A 27,948-nucleotide genomic window follows, 5' to 3' on the forward strand; every position below is an offset into this window, starting at 1 on the left:
GTTCATATATATCTGTACAATACATTTCCTGTATTTTACGGATTGACTTAGTGTGATGACCCAGAATGATCCACAATACCCAAAGTGAATGTTTTTCCAAACTATTGCCCTATTAATAATTTTATGCTTTTAAAATTGCTTTTTATCCACTTATCCAATGTTTTATTCAGTAATATGCCTAGCTCAATGACATTTCACTTTTTAAAACAAACATAAGTTAATTTTTATCTAGAATAAACACCACAGAAATGTGCTTTCAGCACAACTTGCCTCTACTGATGTTTTTATTCCATACAAGTCTTTTCCCATTCCATCTACTCCATCTGAGCCCAACATCAACTCTATCTATTCCATTTTCTCTCATGTGTTCATCTAGCTTCCTTTCAAAAACATCCACACTACTTGTCTCAACCACTTTCAGTGTTGGTGTGTTCCACAGTCTAACCAAATCAATGACCATACTGACCATACCCAGTCCTACCTAATAGTTCTCCATCCTTGAACCAAGTGATTGTGGGTGGTGGAACTCCCAATGACTGGCATGATAGGCCAAAGGCATTGCCAGCTGTCTGATTAATAATCTCTTCTAAAGGCTCTTCAAAAGTTGGTGGGGCTGAAAAAAAGGAAGAAGAAACATTAGTACAAAAATAAAGAATGCCCGTTATCAACTTGGTGCTTTTTGCAATTGTAATGAGCTGAAGGGGCTATTAGTTGGTGATAAGCACATTTCCCATTCATTCTGCACCACCAGCCCTTTAAAAATTCGAAGTTGTCTTGGTAGCATTGGGATCATAAGACAACTTCTGAGATTTTGAAAACTAGCCTAAACTGGGTCCGAACTCGGTGAACATAAGAAAATCTAACCTATGCTTTCTGTCCCACAGAAGGTGAAGCAATGTCCTAGTGGTATTGTCACTAAAGTATTAATTCAGAAAGCCATCTAATGATCTGGGGACTTGGATTTGAATCCCACCATGGCAGATGATGGAATTTGAATTCAATAAAAATTCGGGCATTAAGATGACCGTGAAACTATTGCCTATTGTCAGGAAGAGAATCCATCTGGTTCACTAATATCCTATAGGGAAGGAAAACTGTTGTCTTTGCCTGGTTTGGCCTACATGTGACTCCAGAACTACAGCAATGTGGGTTGTACCTTAACTGTCCCCTGGGCAATTAGGGATGGGCAATCAATACTGGCCTGGCCAGAGTCCACGTTCTGTGAATTTAAAGAAAAAACCAAGGTGATCTTCTGGTGGATTAGGAGCCAAGCCAGTGCTGCTACATGCTTTAGGATCCTCAGAGTATTTTAACCTGGTTTTAACACTGCCTGATACAGGAGGGAGGAGAGAACAGAGTGCCAGCACAGAGATAAAGTTCAGTGCATATCAAAGATCACCTGCTGCCTTCCAGGAAAATTGCAGAAAGAGTTTTAGGAAAGTTTTTTTTAATGGAAAGGGACACACTCCTGCTGCTGAAGGTCCCCATGATGTGGCGGTGCAAGTGTTGGACTGGGGTGGACAAAGTTAAAGATCACACAACATCAGATTACAGTCCAACAGGTTTATTTGGAAGTACAAGCTGCTGGAGCTCTGCTCCGTTATCAGGTAGCTAGTGCTGCAGGATCATAGGACACAGAGTTTATAGTAAAGGATCAAAGGTCTTCTGGGATTTACGTGTCAATGAATCAAAACCTGCAACCCATTCTAATTGATTACAGACTGAACAGCTATCAAGGTTTGTTCAATACATGTCATCAGTTGTATGATACTGTGATCTTTTACTATGCTGGTACAATCCATTAAACCAAGGGCTCTACCCGAGTCAAACAATTTCCTGAAGGCAAGTTTTGCATCATAACTTTCCAAAATTGAGATCCAAAAAAATGTTTAAAATATACTCAGGAAACAGTTGTCTGAAGTCTAATGTGCTCCCATGCTTACAGTGTACATTCAGCCTGAAGGTCCTTTTCATGTGTCCAGCCAGGTTGGCAACATTGCACATATAATGCCCAGAATCTGTAACCTAAAACCACATGAACAAAAATCAACAATGGGCAAACTAATAGGAAGCAATGTGTTATTTCGTGCTTTGAAAATCAAAATGAAAATTCAATTGCAATAACATTGTGAAACATGAGATTTAGTAGTAGAGAGAAAGAAGCTGAAAGTTGAAGCTAAGCTAAATACTAACACATCAGATGGTAAGATCTTTTTTATATCCTGTTCAGATTGGACAAAAGTGCTTTGTGTAGAAAAGGAAATTGAGCTTCTTAGAGGTAGTGTCACAGTGCAGGAGATATTGGAGGTCCATTGCAAATCAAGGAAGATCTTAACAATGTTGACATGCTGTACAACAATTAGGGATTGGGGCAAGTGGGGGCATCAGTACGAATGTAGTTCTGCATGCATATTTCCCAGAGCCTTTTACATCTAGCCATATAAAAGAACTTTAATAAACGTGTTGAAGATGAATATGATTTGTTATTTTCCCACCACGAGACGATTAATTGATGAACAATCTGTAACTATTTACAATATGCAGGTGTAAATTTGGGGTTTCTTGGTCAGCCAGAACTATGTGGTAGCCACAATGCGAAAACCTCCTAATGCAGGTTCTTATGACGACAAGCATCAGCCACATATACAAATAGTACAAAGGCTACTTAGTAAGTTAAGAGCCCATGATGTTGGGAGACTGGATATTAGGGTAGATAAAAAATTGGCTAACTAATAGAAGACAGAGAGTTGAGATAAGGAGGTCATTTTCAGGATGGCAACTTGCAACTAATGGAGTGCCACAGGAATCAATGCTGAGTCTACAATTATTTACAATATATACTCATGATTTGGATATTTTTTATTCATTCATGGGATGCTGGCATCGCTGTTGGAGCCAAATTTATCGCCTGTCCCTAGTTGCCCTTGAGGAGGTGGTGATGAGCTGCTTTCTTGAACTGTTGCAGTCCTTGTGCTATAAGTAGACCCACAATGCCACTGGAAGGAATTCCAGGATTTTGACCCAGCAAGGGAAGTAAAAGTACTATTGTCAGGTTTGTAGATGAGATAGACATATTTTTAATCAGTAAGGAAACCAAGAATTATGGGCAAAAGGCAGGGAAAGTAGAGTTGAGAATGATCAAATAAGCCACGAACTCCCTAAATGGTGGAGCGAACTTCATAACCTACTTTTGCTCCAGCATATTAATAGCAAACAAACAAATTACAATGTTAACTTGTGGTCAACCTTTGAAATATCAAATACAGGTATTACCTGAGCATCTTGTATTTGGAGTATTTGACCGTCAGATAGGATATGGGTTCCATTTACCAAAGCCAGATGGTGATCATTCTTATACCACATAACAGTAGGGACTGGTACTGCTTCTGCTTCACATCTGAGAGTCGCTGTCTCTCCAGCACGGATTGTGATGGCCTCAGAGTAACTGTCACCATGGTATTTAATGGAGGGTGGGACTATGGAGGTCGAAATTCAGAAGACATTGATCAGAATATCTAGGAATACTGTACTTTCTGCTGCTGCAAATAGGTCAATGGCTAACAAGCCAAATGTAATATTCTTAATTGGTCATGGCACAAGAACTACAAAAGTTTATCAGTTTATATTTTAAGCTGATCACAATGCTTCACAGTAAATCAATAGCGCATTAATTCATGCTAAATGTATACACCACTATCATTATTTTGGATCAGTGGTGCTGGAAGAGCACAGCAATTCAGGCAGCATCCGACGAGCAGCAAAATCGACGTTTCGGGCAAAAGATTAGGAACTGGGCAGAACTTTTAGGATTGGATAGAAGTATCTTTAAAACTGCATTTAACTAAGCTATTGGAGAAATGTAGGAAAAGCTTTACCTATAACCTAAGATGTGTTGCACCTTTATTTTTAGGATACAGGTTTGCTCGCTGAGCTGGAGGGTTTGTTTTCAGACATTACGTCACCATACTCAGCAACATCTTCAGTGAGCCTCCGAATGAAGCCTTCATTCAGAGACTCACTGAAGATGTTGCCTAGTATGGTGACGAAATGTCTGAAGACAAACCTTCCGACTCAGCGACCAAACCTACATCCAGAACCTCAACCTGAACTACTAATCTTCTCAAAACTCACTAACCTTTATTTTTAATCATTCACAGGATGTGAATGTTGCTAGATAGGCCAAGCGATTATTGTCCATCCTTAACTGCCATTGAAGAGTGGCAAAGAACTGCCTTATGCAGTGTAATTACAATCAGGAGAACCTAGGTGCTCTTAGCAAGTGATCCCCATGATTTTGACTATGCTACAGAGAAGGGTCAGTGATTTAGTTCGAAGTCAGGATGGTGTATGGCACATGAAGAGAAACTTGTAGGTGGTGGTAATCTCATGCATCTACTTACTGGCATTGTCTTTCCAGGTGGTAGAGATCATGGTTTTGGAAGGTGCTTTTGAAGGAGCCGTGGTGAGGTACTGCAATACATCTTGTAGATGGTACATACTGCTGCTACTATGTGTCAGTGATTAAAGAGTTAATATTGAAGGGTGGTGGATGGGGTGCCAGTCAAGTGAGCTACTTTGTCACAAATGGTGTCAAGCTTCTTGATCCTAAACTGAAAATGCCAGCCACTGATCTCAGATGTCGTTTTGGGATGGGTAGATTGGAAAATAGTGGTCACAATGAGATTAGCGATGATTTTATCAAATGGTGGAACAGACTTGAGAGGTTGAGTGGCCTTACTCTCGCCCTTAATTTGTATACTCATATGTTATGTTCATGGGTTGGTTGAGAACATTCTCTTTTACATATTTTTCCCACTAACAGATTTTGACTAATAGATCACGAGTTGGTTGTGATACTCACGATACACATGGAGGTGAATGTCCTTCATATCTCTCCCTGCCGCATTGGTGGCAACACAAACGTAGTTGCCATTGTGTTCTGTCTTTGCTCTGGGAATGTGAAGGATATGACCACCTGGAACAGAAATGAGATCAAGTCAGAGATTATTCAACCATAATCCAAACAAATTGTCAAAATAAATATGGAGTAATTTGTTCTGTTGAAGACTGCACTACAAAGAGTAGAACAACTGATATCGAGCTATTCTCTTTAGGATAAGCAAGAACTCTTTTTAGAGAGAGTTCAGCCTTGACACTTTCCTTGTGTGGACACAAGTCTTATATATGCTGAGTTTCCAAATTTCATGCCTCAACAAACAATGTTGGAATCCCTGTAGCTTTAAAACACTAATATTTAGAGGGAACATTCTTTCTGCGACCTTATTGAGACCCTATCCTGTATTAAGGATCCATAGGTACTGATCTGTCACTGTTACTTAATCCAATCAGATCAGGAAGGCATCAAGCATTAATAGGATTCAAACGTGTGAGCCATGTAACCAAACCAATTTTGACCTCACCTAGAAACCACGCTGAGGGCCTGAATGGTCTCCACCTGGTCCGAATTTCTAGATCTGTATGATTACACTTGCGTTTTCGAAGATGTTAACTGGAAGCAAAAATCTAGAATTTGCTTCCACTTCTTGCTGATTCCCAGACTGGAGTCTGATTGAACTCTTATCTCAGCACTAACAAAAACTAAAAAAGCACTAAGGCGGGAGAAGATGAAATATAAGAAGCTAGCTAGTAATATAACAGAAGATTGTAAAAGTATTTTTTAGATGTCTAAAAAGGTTAAGGGAGAGGCAAGAATGGACATTTGACTGCTAGAAAATGAGGCTGGAGAAGTAGTAATGGGAAACAAAGAAATGACAGAGAAACTGAATAGGTACTTTGCATCAGTCTTTACAATGGAAAATACCAGCAACATACCAGAACCTCAAGAGAGTCAGGCAGCAGAGGTGAGTGTAGTGGCCATCACCAAGGAGGTGTTGGGGAAGCTGAAAAATCTGAAGATGGATAAATCACCCAGACTGGATGGAGTACACCTCAGGGGTCTGAAGGAGAGAGCTTAGGAGATTGTAGAGGCATTGGTGGTGATTTTTCTGGAATCACTGGAGGCAGGGAGAGTCCCAGAGGACTGGAAAATGGCTAATGGAACAAACCTTTTTAGAAAGGGAGAGAGGCGGTAGATAAGAAACTATAGGCTGGTTAGCTGACCTTGGTTGTTAAGATTTTAGAGTCCATTATTAAGGATGAGATTGCAGAGTATGTGAAAGTGTATGATAAGAAAGGGTGGTGTCAGCACAGCTTCATCAAGAGGAGGTCATGCCTGACAAATCAGATGGAATTCTTTGAGAAGGTAAGAAGGAAGTTAGATCAAGGAGAGTCAGTGGACATAATCTATTTGGATTTCCAAAAGGTCCTGGTAACACAGGATTAGAGTGGTGCTGGAAAAGCTCAGCTGGTCAGGCAACATCCTGATGAAGGGCTTTTGCCTGAAACATCGATTTTCCTGCTCCTCAGATGCTGCCTGACCTGCTGTACTTTTCCAGCACCACTCTAATCTTGACTTTGATCTCCAGCATCTGTAGTCCTCACTTTCTCCTTGGTAGCACAGGAGGCTACTATTTAAGATAAGAGCCCATGGTGTTCAGGGCAAGGGATTGGCATGGTAGAGAATTGGCTAACTGGCAGAAGACAGAGAGTAGGGATAAAGGGGTATTTTTCAGGATGGCAGTCAGTGACTGGTGGAGTTCAGCAGGGGTCATTGTTGGGACCACAACTGTTCATGTTATGCACTAACTATCTGGATGAAGGAACCGAGAGCATATTTGCAACGTTGGCAGATGACACAAAGATAGGTGGAGGGACAGGTAGTATTGAGGAAATGGGAAGTTGTAGAATGACTTGGATATAATAGACTAGTGAGCAAAGTGGCAAATGGAATACAATGTGGGAAAGTGTGAGGTTATACATTTTGGTAGGAAGAACAGAGGCATAGACCATTTTCTAACTAGGGAAAGGGTTCAGAGATCTGAAACACAAAGGGACTTGGAAGTTTTAGTTCAGGATTTTCTTAAGGTTAACATGTAGCTTCAATTGGAGGTTAGGAAGGTAAATGCAATTTTGGCATTCATTTCAAGAGAGTTAGACAACAAGATTAGAGATATGCTGCTGAGGCTATATAAGCCTCTGATCAGACTGCATTTGGAATACTGTGAGCAGTTTTGGGCCCTGTGTCTAAGGAAAGATGAGCTGGGGTCTAGAGAAGGTTTACAAGAATGATCGTGGAAGTGAAGGGCTTGTCATATGGGAAACGGTTGAGAAATCTGTGAGTTTTGAAGGTTGATGAAGGATCTGACTGAAACTTCCAGAATACTGTGGGGCCTGGATGGAGTGGATGTGGAAAAGGTATTTCCATGAGCAGGAGAGACTAGGACCCTGGGCACAGGCTCAGGGTGAAGGGACAACCCTCAGAACAAAGATGAGGAGGCATTTCTTCAGCATGACAGTAGTGACTCTGTGGTACTCATTGCTGTAGAGTGTTGTGGAGGCCAAGTCACTGAGTATATTTAAGACAGAAATAGATAGGTTCATGGAGCTCCTTGATGCTGCCTGAACTGCTGTGCTCTTCCAGCACCATTGATCCAGAATAGATAGGTTCATGGTGAGTCAGGGGATCAAGAGTTATACAAAGGCAGGAGAAATGGGTTGAGAAATGTATCAGCCCTGATTGAATGGCAGAATAAACTCGATGGGCTAAATGGCCTAATTCTGCTCCTGTATCTTGTGGTCTTATGGTTATAAACGGAAAACCGAAAGAGTCACTTTGCTGGTCTACATGGTTCAAAATGTCCACTGTATTCACTCACTGAAGAATAGGGAAGTCCTTATTTTGAATACACTGCAGATTTAAATTTAATCCAAGGTTGAATGAGAGAAGAAAATGTTTGTTCTGATTTAAAACATCTTTACATGCAACACCTTCAGGTTGTTAGTCCTGAATTTGAACAATGACTAATTGATACATTAAATAAATGACAGTTGCTAAATTACACACTTAAAATCATTCAAAATGCACCTATTGAACGAAAGGACAACTGCAGGATGCTCATCAAGTGTCACAATGAGAGTTTATAAGAAGTTTGCTTATAATAAATTCTTTGAATGGATGATGTATCTGCTGACTTGTCTAAGTGGTATAAAGAGAGGTACGCTGACCGTTAATAATCTTTTCTGGTCCTTTTGAATCTGAGCATTCAATAAGTTTGGGAATAGCCATTTTGTCAGGAATCGTCCCTTAATATATCATGGATGGGGAATGGAGGGTTCTGGATGATGCCATCCTTGGAAAGGTCAAAGGTTGTTTTGCATTTTCATCTCATATTTTCCTTGTCAAAGTCTTACCTGGGAGAATCAGCATGTCAGTGCGGGATTGCAGCAACTGTCCATTTTTGTACCATTCGATGTCTGCTGAAGGTACTGCTCGGTATTCACATGTTAACCAAATGGGATTATTCATCACAACACTGACGTTTTCTGGAGAGGGGCCCAGAAGCATGGGAGGCACTGGACAAAGAAAATAGAACCAGATGCAAGTTGACGCTGATTGATCTTTATTCAAAAGCCCAGCACTAAAATTAAGTTGCAACATCAAATATTTTGTAACGTCAGGACTTCTTCCTTCACCTTGAGAACAGAATTGTTCAATAAAACAAAGATTAATGTAAAATCAAAATTCTAAATTTTATTTTTCTTTCTTTAACATGACTTTTTTCAGAAAGGCAGTACAGACTAAATTTGTAAGAGGCAGTGCAATCAATCTTGATCTGTGTACAGTGAACTTGCAGAAACACATGTTTGAAGGAATAAGGAAGAAGTGCTTAAAATGGCGCATCCCAGAGTTGTATTGTGAGAAAGAAACAATAGGAAACAGGTGGAGAGTAGAAACTAGAAAAGAGGGTGGCTGAAGGTGATAAAGAACACCCATCAAATGAATTTGCTTTCCACATTTCAGGAGAACTGATCCTATCTGCTTCAAAGACCTGGGTCCATTCTATTTCAGTGGAAGCTCTGATTAAGTCAAAGAATCTAATTACAAGTCGTTCTGCTATAATGTACGTTTCGTTAACACACATTGATGAATTGGGGACATTGTTTCTCAAGTGCAAAGTTTTAAAGTGTATATTGGTTATAACACGATTCTTGCCCCATTAGTTTAAATGGTGCTGCTATTACACGATTTTCTCATAACAATTTTCTTATTACATGAGAACGAAACTACTACATTACAACAGAACTGACTGTAAATACAACTACAGTAAACCTACACAAACTCTTCTAGTTTGAACTGTTCTGTATGTTTCTATGAAATGGTTTGGAGCACTTTCTATGTTAAAGACACTACATTACTTCAAGTGTCTAGTGTCGCAATGAAGCGTAAGATGTATAGTTGGTCCTTAAAATTCAGCAGGGATTGTTACCTTGAACACGAAGGCTGAAAAGCTTCTTTGTGCTTCCTGCTGGGTTTTCTGCTAGACAAATGTAGCCAGCTGCATCAGATGCCTGCACCGCGTGAATCTACAGAGGAAGTACAACAAGCAGCGCATGATTGAGGTTCAATCCAAAGCCTGACACAACACAGAATAGCAACTGAGTTTCTGCACAGCTTGAGTAGTCTACAGATCAGATTCCAACAGAGATAATCAGATACTTTGTTGTCCAATTTCCATTGAGCTCTTACCTGCAGAATGCTGCCATTATCCAGAAGTTGGTGTCTAGAGTCTGTTGCAATGGGTAGGCTGTCTCTGAACCAAAATATGGAAGGTGGAGGCTTCCCTGCTGCCTCACAATGCAGTTTAACTGTTTTGTTAACAACTGACACCAGCTCCTCTCCAAACTCTCCACCTTCTGAATGAATAACAGGAGGGACTAGAAAAAGGCAAATAGGAATGAATATGTGCAAAGGGTCCTCAACTATTCACAGTTTATATAAATGATTTGTATAAAGGGATGGAAGGTATGGTTGACAAATTTGCTGATGACAAGGAAGTTAGCTGTGAGGAGGACATAACGAGGCTACAAAGGGATATAGAAAGGTTAACTATAAAGGGCTATAGAAAGGTTAAGTGAGTAGGCAAATATCTGATAAATGGAGTATAATTTGGGGAAATGTGAAATTGTCCATTTTGGCAGGAATAAAATGCAGTTTGTTCAATGATGAGAGGTTTCAGAACTGAGATAAGAGGGTTCTGAGTGTCCCAGTGCATGAATCACAAAAAGGCTAATACACATGTATAAAAGAAATTAGGAAAGTTAATAAAATATCATTTATTGTGAGGGTAATTGAATAGAAAAATGAAAAGATCATGTTTCAGTTGTACAGGACACTGGTGAGACCGCATCAGGAGTACTGTTGACAATACTAGTCTCTTTCTTTAAGAAAGGATGTAAATTGCATGAAGTGATTCAGAAAATATGTAGAGACTTATATCTGAAATTAATCTGTTGTTTTATGAGGAAAGGGTGGACAGGTTAGCTCTGTACCTGCTGGAGTTGAGGAGAATAAGAGGTGACTTGATTGAAATAAATAAAAACTTGAGGGATCTCGACAGGTTAGATGTGGAAAGACTGTTTATTCTTCTAAGACTGTAGTATTTAGGCTGACTGTTTAAGAATAAAGGATCACTCATGTAAAACAGAGATGAGGTGAATGTTTTTCTCATAGAATGTTATGTTGTTTGCAACTCTCTTCTTGTAAACTTAATGAAAGCAGAGTTTTTGAACATTTTTAAGGCAGAGGTAGATCAATTCTTGGTTAGCAAGGGGTTGAACAGTTAGTTGGATAGGTGGAAATGTAGACTTGCACTTGCAATCAAATCTGTTAACTTCTTATTAATTAGTGGAGCAGGCCTGAGGGATCAATGGCTTACTCCTGTTTCTTGTTCATAAGCTCAGGATTTCTGCACCACAGGTAAAGTAACAGCGGGAAAGGAAACAGATACAAAGTGCTTTCCTGGTCAGCAAGTTCCACTGAAATTGTTCGATTTCATATTAAAACACAAAAGTGTAAGGCAGCAGAATTGAAACCAAAGAAAACAATTGCTATATCTACACTAAAAATAATTATGTAAAAAAGTAGTTCCTTACAAATGTTTAAAGTCAGGTATGCATTGCCTAAGAATATAATGGAAACTGATGAACAGAAGCAGTCAAAGGGACTAAGATATTTATTTGAAAAGGTACAATGTGTGGAGTCACAAGGAGGATGCGGGAGAACGGCACTAAGTGAATTTCTTATTCAGAGGACCATAACTAACATGATGGGCCGAGTAGTCACTTTCTGTGCTTTAACAATTCTGTGATTCGGTGACATAGATGGAGTTAGATGGGACAAGTATTTGAAAAAAGTGGGCTTGTCGGGGCAGATGGTCTGGAGGAAAACTGAAGAACCACTTGACTGGGTTATGTGATTAAATCTTGCAAGATGGCTTGAATAGACAGATTCTTGACTCAAAAATGGGACTGCTATTAAAGCTGTGAGCATAAGAGGTATAGTTAGTAAGTTTGCAGATGACACCAAAATTGTAGGTGTAGGGGACAGCGAAGAGGGTTACCTCAGATTACAACAGGATCTTGACCAGATAGGCCAATGGGCTGAAAAGTGGCAGATGGAGTTTAACTTAGATAAATTCGAGGTGCTGCATTTTGGGAAAGCAAATCTTAGCAGGACTTATACACTTAATGGTAAGGTCCTACAGCATGTTGCTGAACAAAGAGACCTTGGAGTGTAGGTTCATAGCTCCTTGAAAGTGGAGTCGCAGGTAGATAGGATAGTGAAGAAGGCGTTTGGTATGCTTTCCTTTATTGGTCAGAGTATTGAGTACAGGGGTTGGAAGGTCCTGTTGCAGCTGTACAGGATATTGGTTAGGCCACTGTTGGAATATTACGTGCAATTCTGGTCTCCTTCCTATCGGAAAGATGTTGTGAATCTTAAAAGGGCTCAGAAACAATTTACAAGGATTTGCCAGGGTTAGAGGATTTGAGCTATAGGAAGAGGCTGAACAGGCTGGGGCTGTTTTCCCTGGAGCGCGGAGGCTGAGGGGTGACCTTATAGAGGTTTACAAAATTATGAGGGACATGAATAGGGTAAATAGGCAAAGTCTCTTCCCTGGGGTCAGGGAGCCCAGAACTAGAAGGCATAGGTTTAGACTGAGAGGGGAAAGATATAAAAGAGACCTATAGGGCAACTATTTCACACAGAGGGTGGTACGTGTATGGAATGAGCTGCCAGAGGAAGTGGTGGAGGCTGGTACAATTGCAACATTTAAGAGGCATTTGGATGGGTATATGAATAGGAAGGGTTTGGAGGGATATAGGCCGGGTGCTAGCAGGTGGGACTAGATTGGGTTGGGATATCTGGTCGGCATGGACGGGTTGGACCGAAGGGTCTGTTTCCATGCTGTACATCTCGATGACTCTATGACTCTATGACTCTGAGTGGATAAAAACAAAATGCTGGAAATCTGAAACACAAAGAGAAATCACTAGAGAAACTGAAAAGAGAAAGTAGAGTTAATGTTTTCAGTCCAGTGGCCCTTCTTTAGCCTGGACTTGAAACATTAACTTTGCTTTCTCTCCACAGATGCTGCCAGACCTGATGAGTTTCTCCAGCAATTTCTGATTTTGTTTCCCACAGACTGGAATTGTTCTATGTGTTGAGCAATTAATTATAATTGCTGCTTGTTATGGGACTGGTTCCACTTGCTATGGTTTTGGTTCTGCGTACACACTGGAGGTTTTTGGAATTTGGTATCAGTACTATTTCCAAGAAAATGCAGTGTTGTATGACAAAAAAAAGTTATAAATGAAGTTGAGAAAAGAAGGAGGCACATAAACATGAGATAAAAACATCTGTCCAACAATTCAGGAAATACTGACACAGTCCTGTACATGCTCCTGGCTGCATCTGACATACCTGGATCTATAATTATCGCATTTAGTGATGACTAAGTGGTATTTTTCCACCTATTTAGGTTTACGAATCTTGGTCTCCTGCCAATGTGATTTTACAGATGTCTTTAATCTCTTGAGATCAGTAGACGTGCTCTCTGTGACTGCTCTTACTGACAGTTGGAGTTCTCGGATAAAGTGGCTTCTTTTCAAACTCTCACGCACTTCTTAAACAAGAGCCTCAGCACTGTTCACTTAGTGCCTTGGTGGGGTTATAATTAATCCACAAGTACTCAAGACAGATAATAAAGATAGATCTTTAATTCCTACTGACTGAGAACAATCTTAACCTGACCTGTCTCTCACAAAATGAAAAGAATGCTAAATTTACATCTGTCTGATGTGTTTGATGGACAGTAGATTCAGGTACAGTATGAATGCAGTCTTCAAACAATCCCACCATTTTTCTGCAAGAAAGTTTGATTAAGAATACCATTGGTGACTCCAGTGACTTTGTAGTGTGTGTGTGTGTATGTGTGTGTGTGTGTGTCTCTGTCTGCAATCTTTTTGATGCAAAAGCTTTCAAAACCACAAACTAACCATTAAATTTTAACGACCTCATTCTTGGACTTATCCACATTTCCAATCTTACTTTAAACCTTGGTTTGCAACAGGTGTGGGATGGAAAAGGTGACACAAATGGGGTGAGTTATTGATCACTGATGTGCCTGGAAGATGAAAATAATACATATTCCTTTAAGCCTCGCAATACTCCAGATCTTTTTCCCATAATGTTGTCCTGTGAGACATGTCTCAAATGCATCAAATACGCAGAGGAGTTTAACATTCCTATGATCATGATTTGACCCAGGCGAAAATGATTGAAGGAAACAGCGAGCTTATACAGAACTCGCAAACCTCAGGCTGAAACAGAGATCAACCTTAAGACCATTACTCCTCTTCCCCTGCTCCCTAGAAATTAACATGTTAAATATTTTTAAGATGCTCCATATACATAGTGGAAAGAGGTGAGAGTCAATAAACCACTTTAAACTTGAAAACAAATGAGGGAAATGTTAAATGTTAAATAATACATTACAGTGACAGTAATATATTCGATAAAATGGGAAATCGGTACAAAGAAAGATAGGCATTTTTAAGAAATGCTTTATCGCAAATTATAATTATTGAAGGGGGAAAATGTATAGAAAGGGAACTGAGTACAAAATAGGCAATACCTCCTGGATAAGGTAGAAAGTGCAATGATAGCAGTCTAAGACCATGTGACTGAAGTGTTACAAACATAACCTCAAAGTCCTCACATTCACAAGGATAATTGTCTAACACTTGCATATGGTTACTCACTCAGGATGACAAGCTCATAGTGCAGTTGGTCCTCTCCAACCTCATTAACAGCTCGGCATGTATATCTCCCAGCATCATCAGCTCGGACCCTGGGGATCTGCAGGATATGGCTCCCTGTTAAGAGACATTCACAATTTGTTTAAATTTGTTCAACATGTTCTTCTCAAATTAAATACCATAATTGACAAAAAGTAAAGTGTGTGTGAAAATAAGGGGGAATTGGGAGGAACTCCTTATGTTCCTTACAAACTTCTAGAAACTTAGATTTTATAGGCTAAACTTTGTCAAGGACATATGTTGAAGATCAATTATTATGTCAACATGTTTTCATAGAATCCCGACAGTGTAAAAGCAGGCCATTCAACCCATCAAGTTCACACAGCCCCTCTGAAGAGCATCACACCTCCTTACCCTATCCCTGTAACTGTGCATTTCCCATGACTAAATCACCTAGCCTTTACATCCCTGGACACCATGTGCAACTTAGCATGGCCAATCCACCTAACCTTTGGACTGTTGGTGGAAACTGAAGCATCAGGAGGAATCCCACTTAGATACATGGAGAACATGCAAACTCCACACAGACAGTCGCCCAAAGCTAGAATCAGACCTGAATCCCTGGCGCTGTGAGGCAGCAGTGCTAACCACTGAGCTACCATGCCACCTACTTTTTCCCCATTGACAAATTTAGTATAGTCTGGAGGCAGCTAAACAGCTAAAACTGCAGCTACCTTCAATGAGATGAAATGTTCATTAGTGGAACATCCAAACCATGATTGGTGGGCTTTTGACATTTAAGTTAAAGGTATAAAGCTGCCAAAGTATTTGGAGAGTAAGATATTCTTTTAGAGAAGTCAGGTGTCCTCTAGGGTTTTAAAAAGTAAGCGTAAATGTGTGTAGAAGTCGATTTGGCGGATTTGTCAAGCTGCTAAGACAATAAAATTCCAATTCTTGTCCCTCTTCAGACCACACACAAGATTAGTTAACAGAACATATCAATCTTTTGGTTTCCCTGGCCTGCAGGGTGGACACAGAAGTCTGTTGTGTTTACCATAGAGCTAGGTGACCATTGTTGAACAGTATACAATATAAATATCACAACAATGTATTACATGAAGATCATGATGACTTGTGTAGGTGAATGGTATTATGCCTTCCCTGTTAACCTTTCTTCTTTCAAGAAGATGATCTCCCTTTAAAGAGTAACTGTTTCTTAATTCCCATCAACCTTTGTGTTATGAATCAAGCTTTCAAAAAAGAAATCATTATTTCTTCAGCTGATGGGTCACTTGTCACTGGATCAAAATCCTGGAACTCCTTCCCTAATGGCATTGTGGGTGTACCTACACCAAATGGACAACAGCAGAAGGCAGCTCACCAACACCTTCCCAAGGGCAATTAAAGATGGGCAATAAATGCTGGCTCAGTCCGTGACACTCACATCCTGAGAGTGAATTTGAAAAAATGTTATATCTGGTTCCTCTTGGCAGCTGTCACTATAAACTTTAGTTTGCATAGCTCAAGGCTAATGGTAATCCTACTTTACAATAACTGCCTTGGAATTCATATAGGATCATTATTACATGAACTGTCAATTCAGAGTTGGAAAACATCACACTCAGGATTTGACTGACTGGGGATAAAATACATGCAAATGAATAATTTGCAATACCAAAAGCGTCGGTTGTGCAGCATGACTAAGAATTTATAATCGATCCATGTAGCTTATTCCTAAAGCTCCTTCTGTTAAACTTCTGAAATGATGCCATCTCTAGCCTAATACATAAGGCACATTCTTAAGCAGCTCTTGTGTGTGTGTGTGTGTGTGTGTTTGCACACTTGCGTCTGTGTGCACGTCAGTATGTGTACACATCTGTGTGTGTGTGTGTGTGTGTGTGTGTGAGTGTGTTTATGTGTGTGTGTTAAATGTGTCCGTAATATGCAACCCAGAAGATTCATATTGAATAGCTAAACACACAATGATCCTCTGGTGTTATACATTTAACTTCTCTGAAGGAGGAAGGTAAACTGAACTTTTAACAATATTAACAGCTTAACAGATAATACCATAAATGCTTCACTTAGTCATATCCCCCAACTGCTGTTCTGCTACTTACGAACTGGGATATTATGCTGTATGACGATAACTTAGCCTGTAAATACCTTGCTGAAATTAAAATGCCTTATGACAGGGACCAGTTGACTATTGTGGTAAGAAACTGATTCTGTTAGTTGTGCTGCGAAGGCAGGATGTTCAATGCAGTTTTTGGATTTCTACAAGGTAAGTGCTACCCAATTTCTCAAATGGATTTTATGAACTTACCATGTACACCAAACTTAAGACACAAGTTCCATTTTTGGCAAACTGTACATTTCTTCCTACAATCAGTGTCAACCAGTTCAGTAATTTGGGTCAGGTACAGAATAAAGCCTAGAGTCATACAGTATGAAAACAGACCCTTCAGTCAAACTCATCCATGTTAACCAAGTTTCCCAAATTAAATTAGTCCCACTTCCCTGAATTTGGCCAATATCCTCCTAAACCTTCCCTATTCATGTACTATCTTTTAAATGTTGTAACTGTACCTTCATCTACCACTTCTTCTGGCAATTCATTCCACATATGAACTACCCTCTGTGTGAAAAAGTTGCCCCTCAGGTACCTTATAAATCTTTCTCCTCTCACTTGAAAAGTATGTTCCCTAGTTTTGAACTCACATACCCTAAGGAAAAAACTTTTGCTATTCACATTTTCCATGCCCCTCATGACCCTTTCTTATTCTTGACGAGAGCCTCAATGTTCTCATTCATCAACTGTCCCCCATTCTAACCAGCCTTACACTTCACAGTATATAACAGGAACATAATAATAAGCCTTCTATTTCACCCCAATAAAATGCCTCCATCCTAAATTTTTAAGAATGCATCTTGCTGCATCACTTCACAAGATTGTATCTTATTGTGTGCAGTTCTAGTCACCACACTACAAGGAGGATGTGGATGCTTTGGAGAGAGTACTGAAAAGGTTTATCAGAATGTTGCCTGTTATAGGGGATTTTAGTTATGAAGAAAGGTTGGCTAGACTGGGTTTGTTTTTACTGGAACGCATGAAGTTGGGTGACTTGATATAAGTTTATATAATTGTGAATGTCATGAATAGACAGGCTTTTTCCCAGGGTGGATGGGTTAATTACTTGGGGACACAGATTCAAGATGCAAGTGTGAAAGTTTAAAGGAGATGTGCGAGGCACGATTTTCACACAAAGGGTGGTGGGTGCCTAGAATGTGTTGTCAAAGGAGGTGTTGGAGGCAGACACAATAGCAGCATTTAAGAAGCACCCAAACAAATGCATGAACAGGAAGGGAATAGAAGAATACAGATCCTGCAAGTGAGGACAGTTTTAGTATGGAAGGGCAAAATGTGTCAGTGCAGGCAAGGCCTGTTCCTGTGCTGTACTGTTCTTTGTTCAGATTGCTGCCACCATGTAGACCTGTGGGCTCTCTAAACGGAAGTTGAACCAAAATGTTCCATTTTTTACTCCCAGATCATAAAGATAATGAAATGTCCATCAATCTACCCAGGAGGCATACAACGTCTCATTAAGCATAGGGACTACTGGAGCAGTTTTCTTTTTTAAATACCTAACTTCGACATTGTTAATCCATTCCCACTAAGAATTCTATTGAAACTTTCCAAATTTAATCCATTTGGGTTTCTCGTAACCAGGCAAAAGATGAAATTTTTGTCTGACCAACCTGAGCAGATTTCAAATAAACCTTCTAACAATGACAATCATTGTTCTAAGGCTTAACCTAAGCCTATTTCAATTATTTCTCCAATGCTTTCAAGTATTTTAAGGCAATATTTACACACAATGTACAGTAATAGTTTTTGTGTTGCAACTACACCATTTACATACACATGGATGGTGTACTCTAAAGCAAATTGGCATGTCTCCCCTCATTGTGGAAAATGAGAAAATCTACCAATGTATGTAAAAATGAAATAAGCAACACGTAGGTGGCTTTGGACCTACCTGGAAGAATCAGGACATCATCTGTGGCAGAGAGAGCTTCACCATCCTTGTACCAGGATAGAATGGGAGGTGGAATGGCATTAGTCTCACAGTAAAGCGAAACAGGGTTGTTCACAATCACTTCACGATGCTCGACAATCTCCTCTGCTTCATCCACCCCGTTTATCACCTCCCAGGCAGCATTCACACCATATAGCTTCTGGAAGATTGGAGGCACTGCAATATGTGCAGGAAGACAAGGATTTCTAACGTAATTCAAATATTGCACAGAGTTCTGCTCATCTAGTCAGGCATGAAAGAACTTGTAATCATATAGGACCTTAGACAAACTCAAAATACCACAGTCCCTTTACAACCATAAAACACCTTCTGAAGGTTAGTAATGATTATTAAACAGAAAAGGCAGAAGCCAATGTAGAAAGCTCCCACAAACAGCAGTGAGTAAACGAGTAGATTAAAACAGGTCATTTCCTCATTGTTTTGTTGCTGGAGTGTTGATTGAGGAACTGTTGCAGTTCTTCATCAAAACAGCACACCTGAGATAGGAAAGGGGGCTCTAACCAAACAGTGGTTTATCTATAACAATGTAGTACTCCTTTAGTGCTGTAGTTATTACATATTGAAATTTTATACTCAAGTCTCTGGATTGGGACTGGAACCCTCAACCTTCTGAAGTCAAATTGCTTACACTAGATTATTGCTATCCTGGACATAGGTAGAGAGATGAGCAGGTGAGATTCTAGTTTCAGGGACCTAGATTTTGAAAAAAAAATTAAGGACGATGGGCTGCATTCTTCAGGAGGAGATGATTTTCCAGCTGGTAATTTAAAGTTTTCAAGTTTATGTAAGGTTGGCAAAACCAATCTTGGGAAATCACCAAAAAGCAAGCAAAATATCAGAAGTTTGGACGAAAAAGGAAAATCAATTGCCAATAAAATCTCCATTATTAAACAAAAATGTACAATGCTGTGTGGAGGAGGTCAGGAATGGGATCTGCAAAGACCGTGCCTTTTATTTTTCTGTGCTTTTGATTGTGCACTGCAATGGGAAAATGACAGGTTTGAAAAATAATGATAGTGGAAAGGACTGCCGCACATTTTAATAAGCAAGCTACAAGTCCTTATTTTTCATGTTGTTAAGTCTGGTTTATCCAACAAGTTGTGGGGAGCAATAGCTGCAGCTGAACTGGCACCAGGGAAGAATACACTATAAGCTTCAGCCAACAAAAAGTAGCTGATTGCTCGAAGGAGTGATGACTAGCTGTCGAAGGCCTTCCACCTGCTAACAACTATGTGACTGGCTCCCAGGTAGCTGAATAGCATTTGAGTATGAATGTGACAGCCAGAAGCTTTCACATCTCTGAGAGGGAAGCTGTTGTCCTTACTTCTGCAGTAAAAAAACATCTAAAGCATGGAGAAAGCCAAGTTATTTATTTTCCCTCACCAGTTGCTGTAAACTGTTGCTTTTGTTTTAATTTTATTTTTATTGAAAAAATTTCCTTACAACTTCATAAAAATACAAAAATATAACAATTAAAAATTATAATAACAATTACAATGAATTAAATACTACCCTACTCTACAAAACAAATCAAAACTACAGATCTATCAATAAACAAACAAATTAATTAATTAATTAATAATGCCACCCGGCGCAACCACATCGAAGCTCCCAACCTTCGGGAGAATTAATTATTATACCCATAATTATTCAGGATTCTTCCTCCCAGGACACAAGGCTCACTAAACCTAATCATCACGGCTAAAGAAATGCCCTAATTAAAATGGCAGACAAGCATGCATCCAGGTAATTCAATAAGGGATGTGTTCCATAATTAACCATGCATATCTAAGGAAGATAAATTTACAAGCCCAAAAGAGAGACAGGATCTACCTTCACTTCAGTCCCCCGGACCTTCTCTATTAATCCTGTCAAGTGCTCCAGTCCCTTGTGGCATGACCACATACAATGAGTGGGGATACCTATGCTTATTTTGCACGGTGCACACTGGAGAGTCTCCCTTTTTGAATTTCATAACATGATCTGGGCCAAATGAACCCTATGAAGAACCTTCAACTGCATGGCATGTGTTCTGTTATAGATCGAAATCTTTCTCACATTCTCCCTAATGTCCTTACACTAGATCTGAGGGGATCTCCACTGCCAAATCTTGAGTGACTTCACATAGTCACTCAATGTTGTTTGAGACACCACACCCCAACAGTGGTAGAGAATACTAACTGAGAGAATGCTTCCGGCATGAAGCACTCTCCTCTCTGCGTCAGACCTTTAGGGGTTGGTCAAAAGCATAGTGTTTTTTTGGATGAAGTCCCTAACCTGAAAATAATGAAAAAAACCTATGCTAGGTAATCCATACTTGTGGCTCATTTGGTTGAAGGACATCATGACCTCCCCCTCAAACACATCTCCAAAACAGGAGACTACCCTAGTGATCACAGTTGGAATTCAGGGTCCATCATCCCTGGCCGGAATTATAGCGTACCAACTATAGGGGTAAGAAAGGAGGTTTTAGATAAACTGCACTCGCTCTGTCGCATTACTCTCCATGCTTTGACCGTGTTATTCCATAACTGTCCTCACCTTATCCATAAACAACAAACTAGTAAGGCGGCATTTTACCTGGGAGGCCTCGATATCCAATATATTGATCCTGGGTCCTTACCAGCCCAGTCGCTTATGAAGGACAGAAGGGAGCTTAGTTGGTGTCTCTTAATATCCAGAAAGTCTACTCCCCCCAACCCTTGGGGTAATTGCAATTTGGCAAGATTAATGAAGGGCCGCCTGTGATGCCAAATAAAAGAATTAAGCCAACCAGTGAGTCTCTGCAACGTTTGCTTGGGTAACATCAGAGGGAGCATTCGTACGGGATATAACAGATGAGGAAGGATATGCTAACGGTTCATTATTGTTTACTTGTAGCGAAGAGTTATTTATTTATGATAGTAATTCTTTTTCACCTAGTCCAGTTAATCTGGGAATAGCTTTCTTTCAGTGCTGCAACTCATCTATAATTCTCTCATTCTATTGTGGAATAAATGACCAGCTGAAGCCATGGATTCAAAGAGTTCAATATATTCAGAACACAATGAGATAATGGAAACAGAAATGCTCAAGAGATATGGCAAATTAGCAGATAAGAGAAATGAAGATCAATCAGAAAAGATCTGACTTATTGGGCTTGCTATTTCCTGAAGAATTCTATAGATTCCAGTTGTCTTCTATGCTACACATTCCTTACGAGTAACACGGCTGAGATTGAGAACACATATTTTTAGTGATTTGAAATGCAAAACACACCAGGCAGGAGGGTCCCATCCTGAGATTCAGATGTCATAAAGGAACAGCTTGAGCCTTGTTTTCAGAGTTTATGGTATGCTTGGAATCCTTTTGATGTATTACTCCCTCGTAACACTATCTAAACCATATGGAACTGTGCATTAGAATATCAGGAACTAGGGACTCTGCGTGAGGATACAGGCAAACTGGAAGTCCACAGGGAAAGGACAAAGAAAATTGGCAGACCACGCAGGGACTTCATGGTAAGCTAACTGTATTTACACTATTTTCCATTTCTGGAATTATTACTGACCTTGAATGTTGACATGAAAATCCTTCTCATCTTCCCCTGCAATGTTTGTGGCCACACAAGTGTAACGACCTGTGTCTGACACCCTTGTGTACCTGATTTGGAGGATATGTCCTTCGTCAAGAATCTGAAGACGTTCAGTTCCTGTCAACAGCTGGAACAAGAGGAATGGTCAGGATTTAACAGCTATACTATGGCCTACTTTGCCCTCCCCTGCAAAGTGGCTGATGTCATGGATATTTTTACTGATTCTGTGCTTGGAATGAGGAGGGTGAGAGAAAAACAACGCTGATTAAAGTAGGATTATAGTAGTGCGTTCTAAGACCTCTGGCCCAAGTTCTTTCTGAATGCAGCTAATCAATGTCATGTAGAGATTGGTGGATTAATCTTCTCCTTAGCTTCATGCCGTTGGTGTTGACATGAATGTGTGTGCCTGGGATGTCTAAAATAAAACATGGGAAATGGACGCAGGATAGATTTGGCTTTCTGGTAAACTCCACAGAACTCCTGGAGTAATAAATTAACAGTTAAAAGCAGACATTATTCCAGCTTTCCTTCAATATAGCTTTGCCAAGTGATCGTGAAAACATTGGGTGTGAATCTAATTTTAGTGGAGAGTCAGTGGGTATCTTAATTTGCTAATAGTGAAGTTGGAGAGATGGTAATTAATACTGAGGACCCAATGACAGTCTCAGCAAGTACTGGAAAACACCAAGCAGGTCTGGTAGCATTTGTGGAGCCAGAAACAGAGTTAAGATTTCAAGTGTGTGAACTGAAAACTGCCCTGCTTCTCTCTTTATTGATGCTGCCTGACCTGCTCAGTATTTACAATATTTTCTGCTTTATTTCAGATTGTCAGCATTTGCAAGATTTTGCTTTTCCAAAATTCTGAAGGGATATTGATTATGTGGTGAAAATGGGAATGGGGAATAAATTGGATGACAGAATTTAGTTAAAATAAGATTTAAGGAAAAGCAAGCTGGCATATATAGCACAGTCATAGCCATAGCATAACTCAAAGTATTTCACAAAATATCTCAAAACGTAATTACTGCATATACCCTGGATAGGAGACAGCATCAGATTTTGGGGGTTCAGGTTTGAAAGGCGTTAAAGGTAATATTTACAGTGGATAAACATAAAAAAGCACTTGGATAACTGAGCTTTTTGGCAAGAAATATACAGTAAAGTAATGGTGGTTGTATATAATAGTTATAAAGGCAAATCCATTTATAATATTAAAATCTGGAGTAATATTTGCAGTTACGGGTTCCACACAAGGAGAGACAATGGTCTGGTGGTATTTTTGCTGGTAGTTCAGAGACCCAGGCAATTCTCTGGTGTATCAGATTCAAATCCCACCAGTTTAAAGTTTAAACTCCCATCTGGTCCTTTAGGAAAGGTCTGGCCCAAATGTGTTTCTCAATAATTTGACTCTTAAATGAAATGACCTAGCATGCCATTCGGTTCATCAAATGACTGAAAAGTCTCAGAAAACCAGAGAGATCATTTACACCTACTAGGCACAGGAAGCGACAATGTAAAACTTAGCTCCATCGAACATATAAAGTCCACCTTACTGACAGCTGGGAACTGCAAGGTGTGAGATTTATGTATTTATTTTGCAGTTTGGATTCTGAACTAACATGAAGGTTTTGGTCAGTGTGTAGGAATGGGTTTTATAATTAACTTGTCAACCTTTCTGGAGGCATAATTTCAAGACCAGTATATGACAGAGTAGCTGACTGGGTGCACTTCTGGAGAGATAATGAGAATTTCTATGTATTGTGAGCTTTACACTTGGAGAAAGAGCAAACTGAAACACATCAGCTTGCTTTTGATTTGGAAGATTTTTGATAGGCAAAAAAAAATCCATAGATAGGAAGATTTTGTTTTCAGTTTGCAGAAGACCTGGCTAGGGTCAGATGTAAAAATAGTTTCTCCTGGAGAAAGGAGTTAGTTCAATGAGAGAAAATATAATACCAGAGTGGCCTAAGTCTTGCAATTTCCACACCCGCTGCCTGTGAAGAGTTCTAGAGCTTTGGGGATGAGATTTGAGCCCATTCTGTTCCGTGTCTTACTCACTGATCTATATCAGGATCTTATCAAGTGAGGCTGATTGTTCATAGGAAATCCTTTTTTTCAGTTATGAAAGCCAGTGAGAGATTATTGTTACCTGACTATCCTTATACCAGCGAAGAGCAGGAACTGGGGTTGCCCACGATTCACACACCAGTGTCAATGTGGTGTTCACCTTGGTCTTCACCTGAGTGACCCGAAAACCTCCTGCTGTCTGATCGTCCTTTGCTATAACTGGAGGAACTGATGTGAAAGAATTTTTTTAAAAGTGTTACCAACCAGTTGATCATACTAAGCTTTGCACCAAAAGATGGTTATCATTTTGCTTACCTGGCCAGTTCTGTCTGCTCTCTGGTATTAATTGCATCAATTGAAGTTAAACATACAGATGGAGGGTGCTGACTGGATGTTTACTTGAGTATGTAAAGAGACATTTACTATTCATGAGTTAAGTTAGGAGGTATATAGCTGCAGTGTTTGCCTCTAATTAAAACTATCTCAAGTAAAGACTGGCTTTGGACTCTTCTTTTGGCAACTTGCTATCGGGAACATAACACCTGGCTCATTGATTTCCCACTCAAAGGCTGCAAACCCTCTGGAATTATCTTGAAAATCACCAGTAATTAAGGATTAATCTTTAGTATTGTAATATCAGGAGTAATATCACAGGCCCTGAAGCATATAATACCCTGAGAGATCTTGGTAGGATGGATGTGAAAATAAAGTTTCCTCTTGTAGGAGAATCAAGAATTAAGAATCACTGTTTAAAAATAAGGGATTGTCCATTTAAATCAGAGATGAGGATAATTGTTTTCTCACAGAAGGCCATGTCTCAATGGAACTCTTCTTCAAAAAGGCAGCAGAAGCCGAGTCTTTAAATGATTTTAAGGCAGGGATAGATGGATTCTTGATAAGCAAGAGGGGGCCATGAAGGTTGATTTAGGTGGGCAGAAATGTGGAGTAATCAGATCGGCCATAATCTTAAAGTTTAAGAGCCAAATGGCCTATTTCTGCTCCTGATCCATATGGTCATATGGCCAATAAAGAAATTCCTCTTTGAAAACTTTGCTTCAGGAGTTAAAAAAATATAATGGACACGTGATTAAATGCAGTTGACTGATGATAGAGAAGCATTTAATCAATATCATTTCCAAATGACAAGAAATGATCCTGCACAGGTGAGTGGGGATGTCAGTCAATGACAGTAAAATGTGGATGGGCATTTGGAGGCATGTTCATTGGGCATGTGTTGAAAACTCTGGGAATATATACCACTAAAGGTGGCAAACTTCTGTTTAAGCCAGGCCTACATAGATGGAAAGAACACATAAAAATCAGGCCAAGATCCCAAGCTGCTCTTTCACACCTTTTAATAGTTGTACCTCATTAGCAGTGGCAGTGGGATGATAATCAATCATCTGTCAAAGATAACAGATATTAAACAAAATGGGAATCTTATCTTTACAAGCAATAACATTTTTCAGAGAGAAGAGAAAAATCAAAGTAAACCTTTTCCATTTCTAGGTAAAGAAAACAATTTGGGAAGACGGAAGCCAGAAATCCTGGTTCCATTATTGGATATGAATAATTATTCTTTAAATAGAGACTAAAATTCAAGGAAAAAAATCAATGAAAATATAACCGCAAATGGATCTGGTTTTCTTTAATAGCACAAGTTAAAAACATTTGTGAGGCTGAACTAAGCAAAGCCTATTTACCTCTGAGAGCTTATCACTTTTTGTTTTCATAGTCTGCAGACCCTTCTCAACCATAAGTTATTGTTGTTTTCTCTTTTGGATGCTTCAGGTTTTAATTGCCATATACTAAACGACTGAGAACACACTTACTGAAGACTTTGAGCTCATAGTCCTTGACAGCTTCCCCTGCTATATTTGTCACAACACAGCTGTAGCGACCAGCATTTTCTTCCTGTACATTCAGAATCTGGAGTCCACGACCTCCTGAAAACAGAAGGGTATAGTAATATCTAATAAATTATGTATGTGAAATCTTGTTGTAAAAAAAGACACGTTATGGCCACACCCACTATGGATCTGCTTACGCACTGCGAATATTGGAAAACCAATGTCTGCTAATACCCGCCATTGCTTGTAACTCAGCATGCATCAATCCGGAGTTCAAGCACTCCATAGTCCATATGCATGTGGTGTCAACAGACATGGCCTGTTTGATAATCTGCCAAGTTCTTTTACATTGCAAACCTCCCAATTTCCTGATGCCTGTTATGGCCAGGTGATTCAGTGGCTTTAACTGTAATGTTAGGGAAAGCAACCTTATCATTTGCAGCAAAGGATCTGTGTGCAATTCAATGGGAGATTCACCAGTGAACTAAAAATATTCTTGTCCTCATTATTCAGAGAAAATGATATAATTTTCTAGCTCAGCTCAAATTGTCTTCTGATGAGAGCTTCATAGATCGGGTCAATAAACTTTTGAGTTTTTAAAACAAGAGGTGAACCTATAGAAACTTTAAAAATTCTTACAGGGCTGTGCCCATCGGTTGAAGAGTCTTTAATTTGGGAGTACCTCAGAACGAGGGAGTAATTATTTAATGATGAGATGAGAAGGTATTTCTTGTCTTTGAAGGTTTGGAATTTTCTATCCCACAGGGATGTGAAAGCTCAGTCACTGAATAAGTTCAAGGTTGGGATAGGTATAATTTTGGAGACTAGGACAACAAAGAAATCAGGGGATCGGTTAGGAGAATAGAATTGCAGTTGAAGATCAATCATGATTTTACAAATGGCAGAGCAGGCCTGAAAAGCCAAATGAACTATTCTTATTTATTATGCTCTTGTTATAATTTAATTACTGAACAAAGGATTTGGGTTTAATGAAGGGTTTATGTGGGAAGAAATGCTTACTGAGGTTAGCACTATGGAACTTCAATGATAGAAGAAATAGTATAGTAAGAGATGAAAGCTGCTCAATTCCACTTTTGCGTTCCCAGTCTCTGGTATGTCCACACACCTTTTCCAATCCTATTAAAACTTCTCTCTCCTCTCAATTTAAGAACTTTATACCCTGCTTCTTTTCTCTATTTCCAATTGAGGTCTGAAAAACCAGACATTTGTAGTAGTTGAAAGAGGTCTTTCAGCCCATCGTGTCCATGCAGGTCATCAAGCACTTTCTACTGTAGTCTCATTTCCCAGCATGTGGCCTTTAGCCTTGTCTGCTATGGCACTTCAAGTCAACATCTAAATACTTCTTAAAATGTTATGATGGCTCCCACCCCAACCAGCCTTTCGGGCAGTGAGTTCCAGGTAACACCCTCTTGAGAAAACAATTCTTCCTTGAATCTCCTCAGAACATCCTCACCTTTATCTTAAGTCTATGCCTCTATTCCCCCTCTACTAAGTAGAAATGTTTCTTCCAATGTATCTGACCTGCAGAGTGGTCATCCAGCCTAACAGAAGCATTTAAGATTTCCCACATTCAGCAGGCTATGCAACACAAGTGACTGAGCACCTCTATCATGTATTTAATTACTAAAAAAAACTTCTCACCCTAAATTTAAGCTAAATAGGAACTTCATCAAGTTATCCTTTATAAGAAAAGGCTGGAACTCCTACCAAAAGACCATTCAATATTAAAACAGAATTAGACCATTTGGCCCATTGAGTCTGCTCCACCATTTGATCATGGCTGATGTGTTTCTCAATCCCAATCTCCTGCTCCTTCTCATAACCGTTGATCTCCTTATTAGTCAAGAACCTAGCTCAATGACTTGGCCTCCAAAGCCTTCTGTGATAATGAGTTCCATAGATTTACCACCCTCTGGTTGTAGAAATTCCTCGTCACTCAATTCTAAAAGGTGTTCCTTCACTGTGAGGTTGTGCTCTCAGGTCTTAGTCTCTCCTACTTGTGAAAACATCTTCTTCATATCTACTCTATTCAGGCCTCTCAGTATCCTGCAAGTTTCAATGAGATCCCCTCTCATCCTTCTGAACTCAACAAAGGACAGACCCAGAGTGCATAACTGCT

The 27,948-nt window shown here is 39.6% G+C and overlaps 1 protein-coding gene across 1 annotated transcript in view; it reads right to left on the reverse strand.

Moving 5' to 3' along the window:
- LOC122564614 (hemicentin-1-like) overlaps positions 1-27,948 on the reverse strand; it is a 421,032-nt gene that overhangs the window by 133,431 nt on the left and 259,653 nt on the right. The window contains exons 51-62 of the mRNA XM_087998302.1: positions 25,791-25,904; positions 24,041-24,186; positions 21,868-22,018; positions 18,258-18,473; positions 14,221-14,334; positions 9,647-9,834; positions 9,387-9,483; positions 8,311-8,472; positions 4,862-4,975; positions 3,274-3,476; positions 1,944-2,025; positions 482-613 (exon numbers count right to left, since the gene is read on the reverse strand). Coding sequence (XP_087854428.1) covers positions 482-613; positions 1,944-2,025; positions 3,274-3,476; positions 4,862-4,975; positions 8,311-8,472; positions 9,387-9,483; positions 9,647-9,834; positions 14,221-14,334; positions 18,258-18,473; positions 21,868-22,018; positions 24,041-24,186; positions 25,791-25,904 — 1,719 coding nt within the window. The remainder of the gene's footprint in view (positions 1-481; positions 614-1,943; positions 2,026-3,273; positions 3,477-4,861; positions 4,976-8,310; positions 8,473-9,386; positions 9,484-9,646; positions 9,835-14,220; positions 14,335-18,257; positions 18,474-21,867; positions 22,019-24,040; positions 24,187-25,790; positions 25,905-27,948) is intronic.

This window comes from Chiloscyllium plagiosum, unplaced genomic scaffold, assembly GCF_037043375.1.
Source record: "Chiloscyllium plagiosum isolate Xiang-an unplaced genomic scaffold, Cpla_swu_hap1 HiC_scaffold_21, whole genome shotgun sequence".
Taxonomy (NCBI): domain Eukaryota; kingdom Metazoa; phylum Chordata; class Chondrichthyes; order Orectolobiformes; family Hemiscylliidae; genus Chiloscyllium; species Chiloscyllium plagiosum.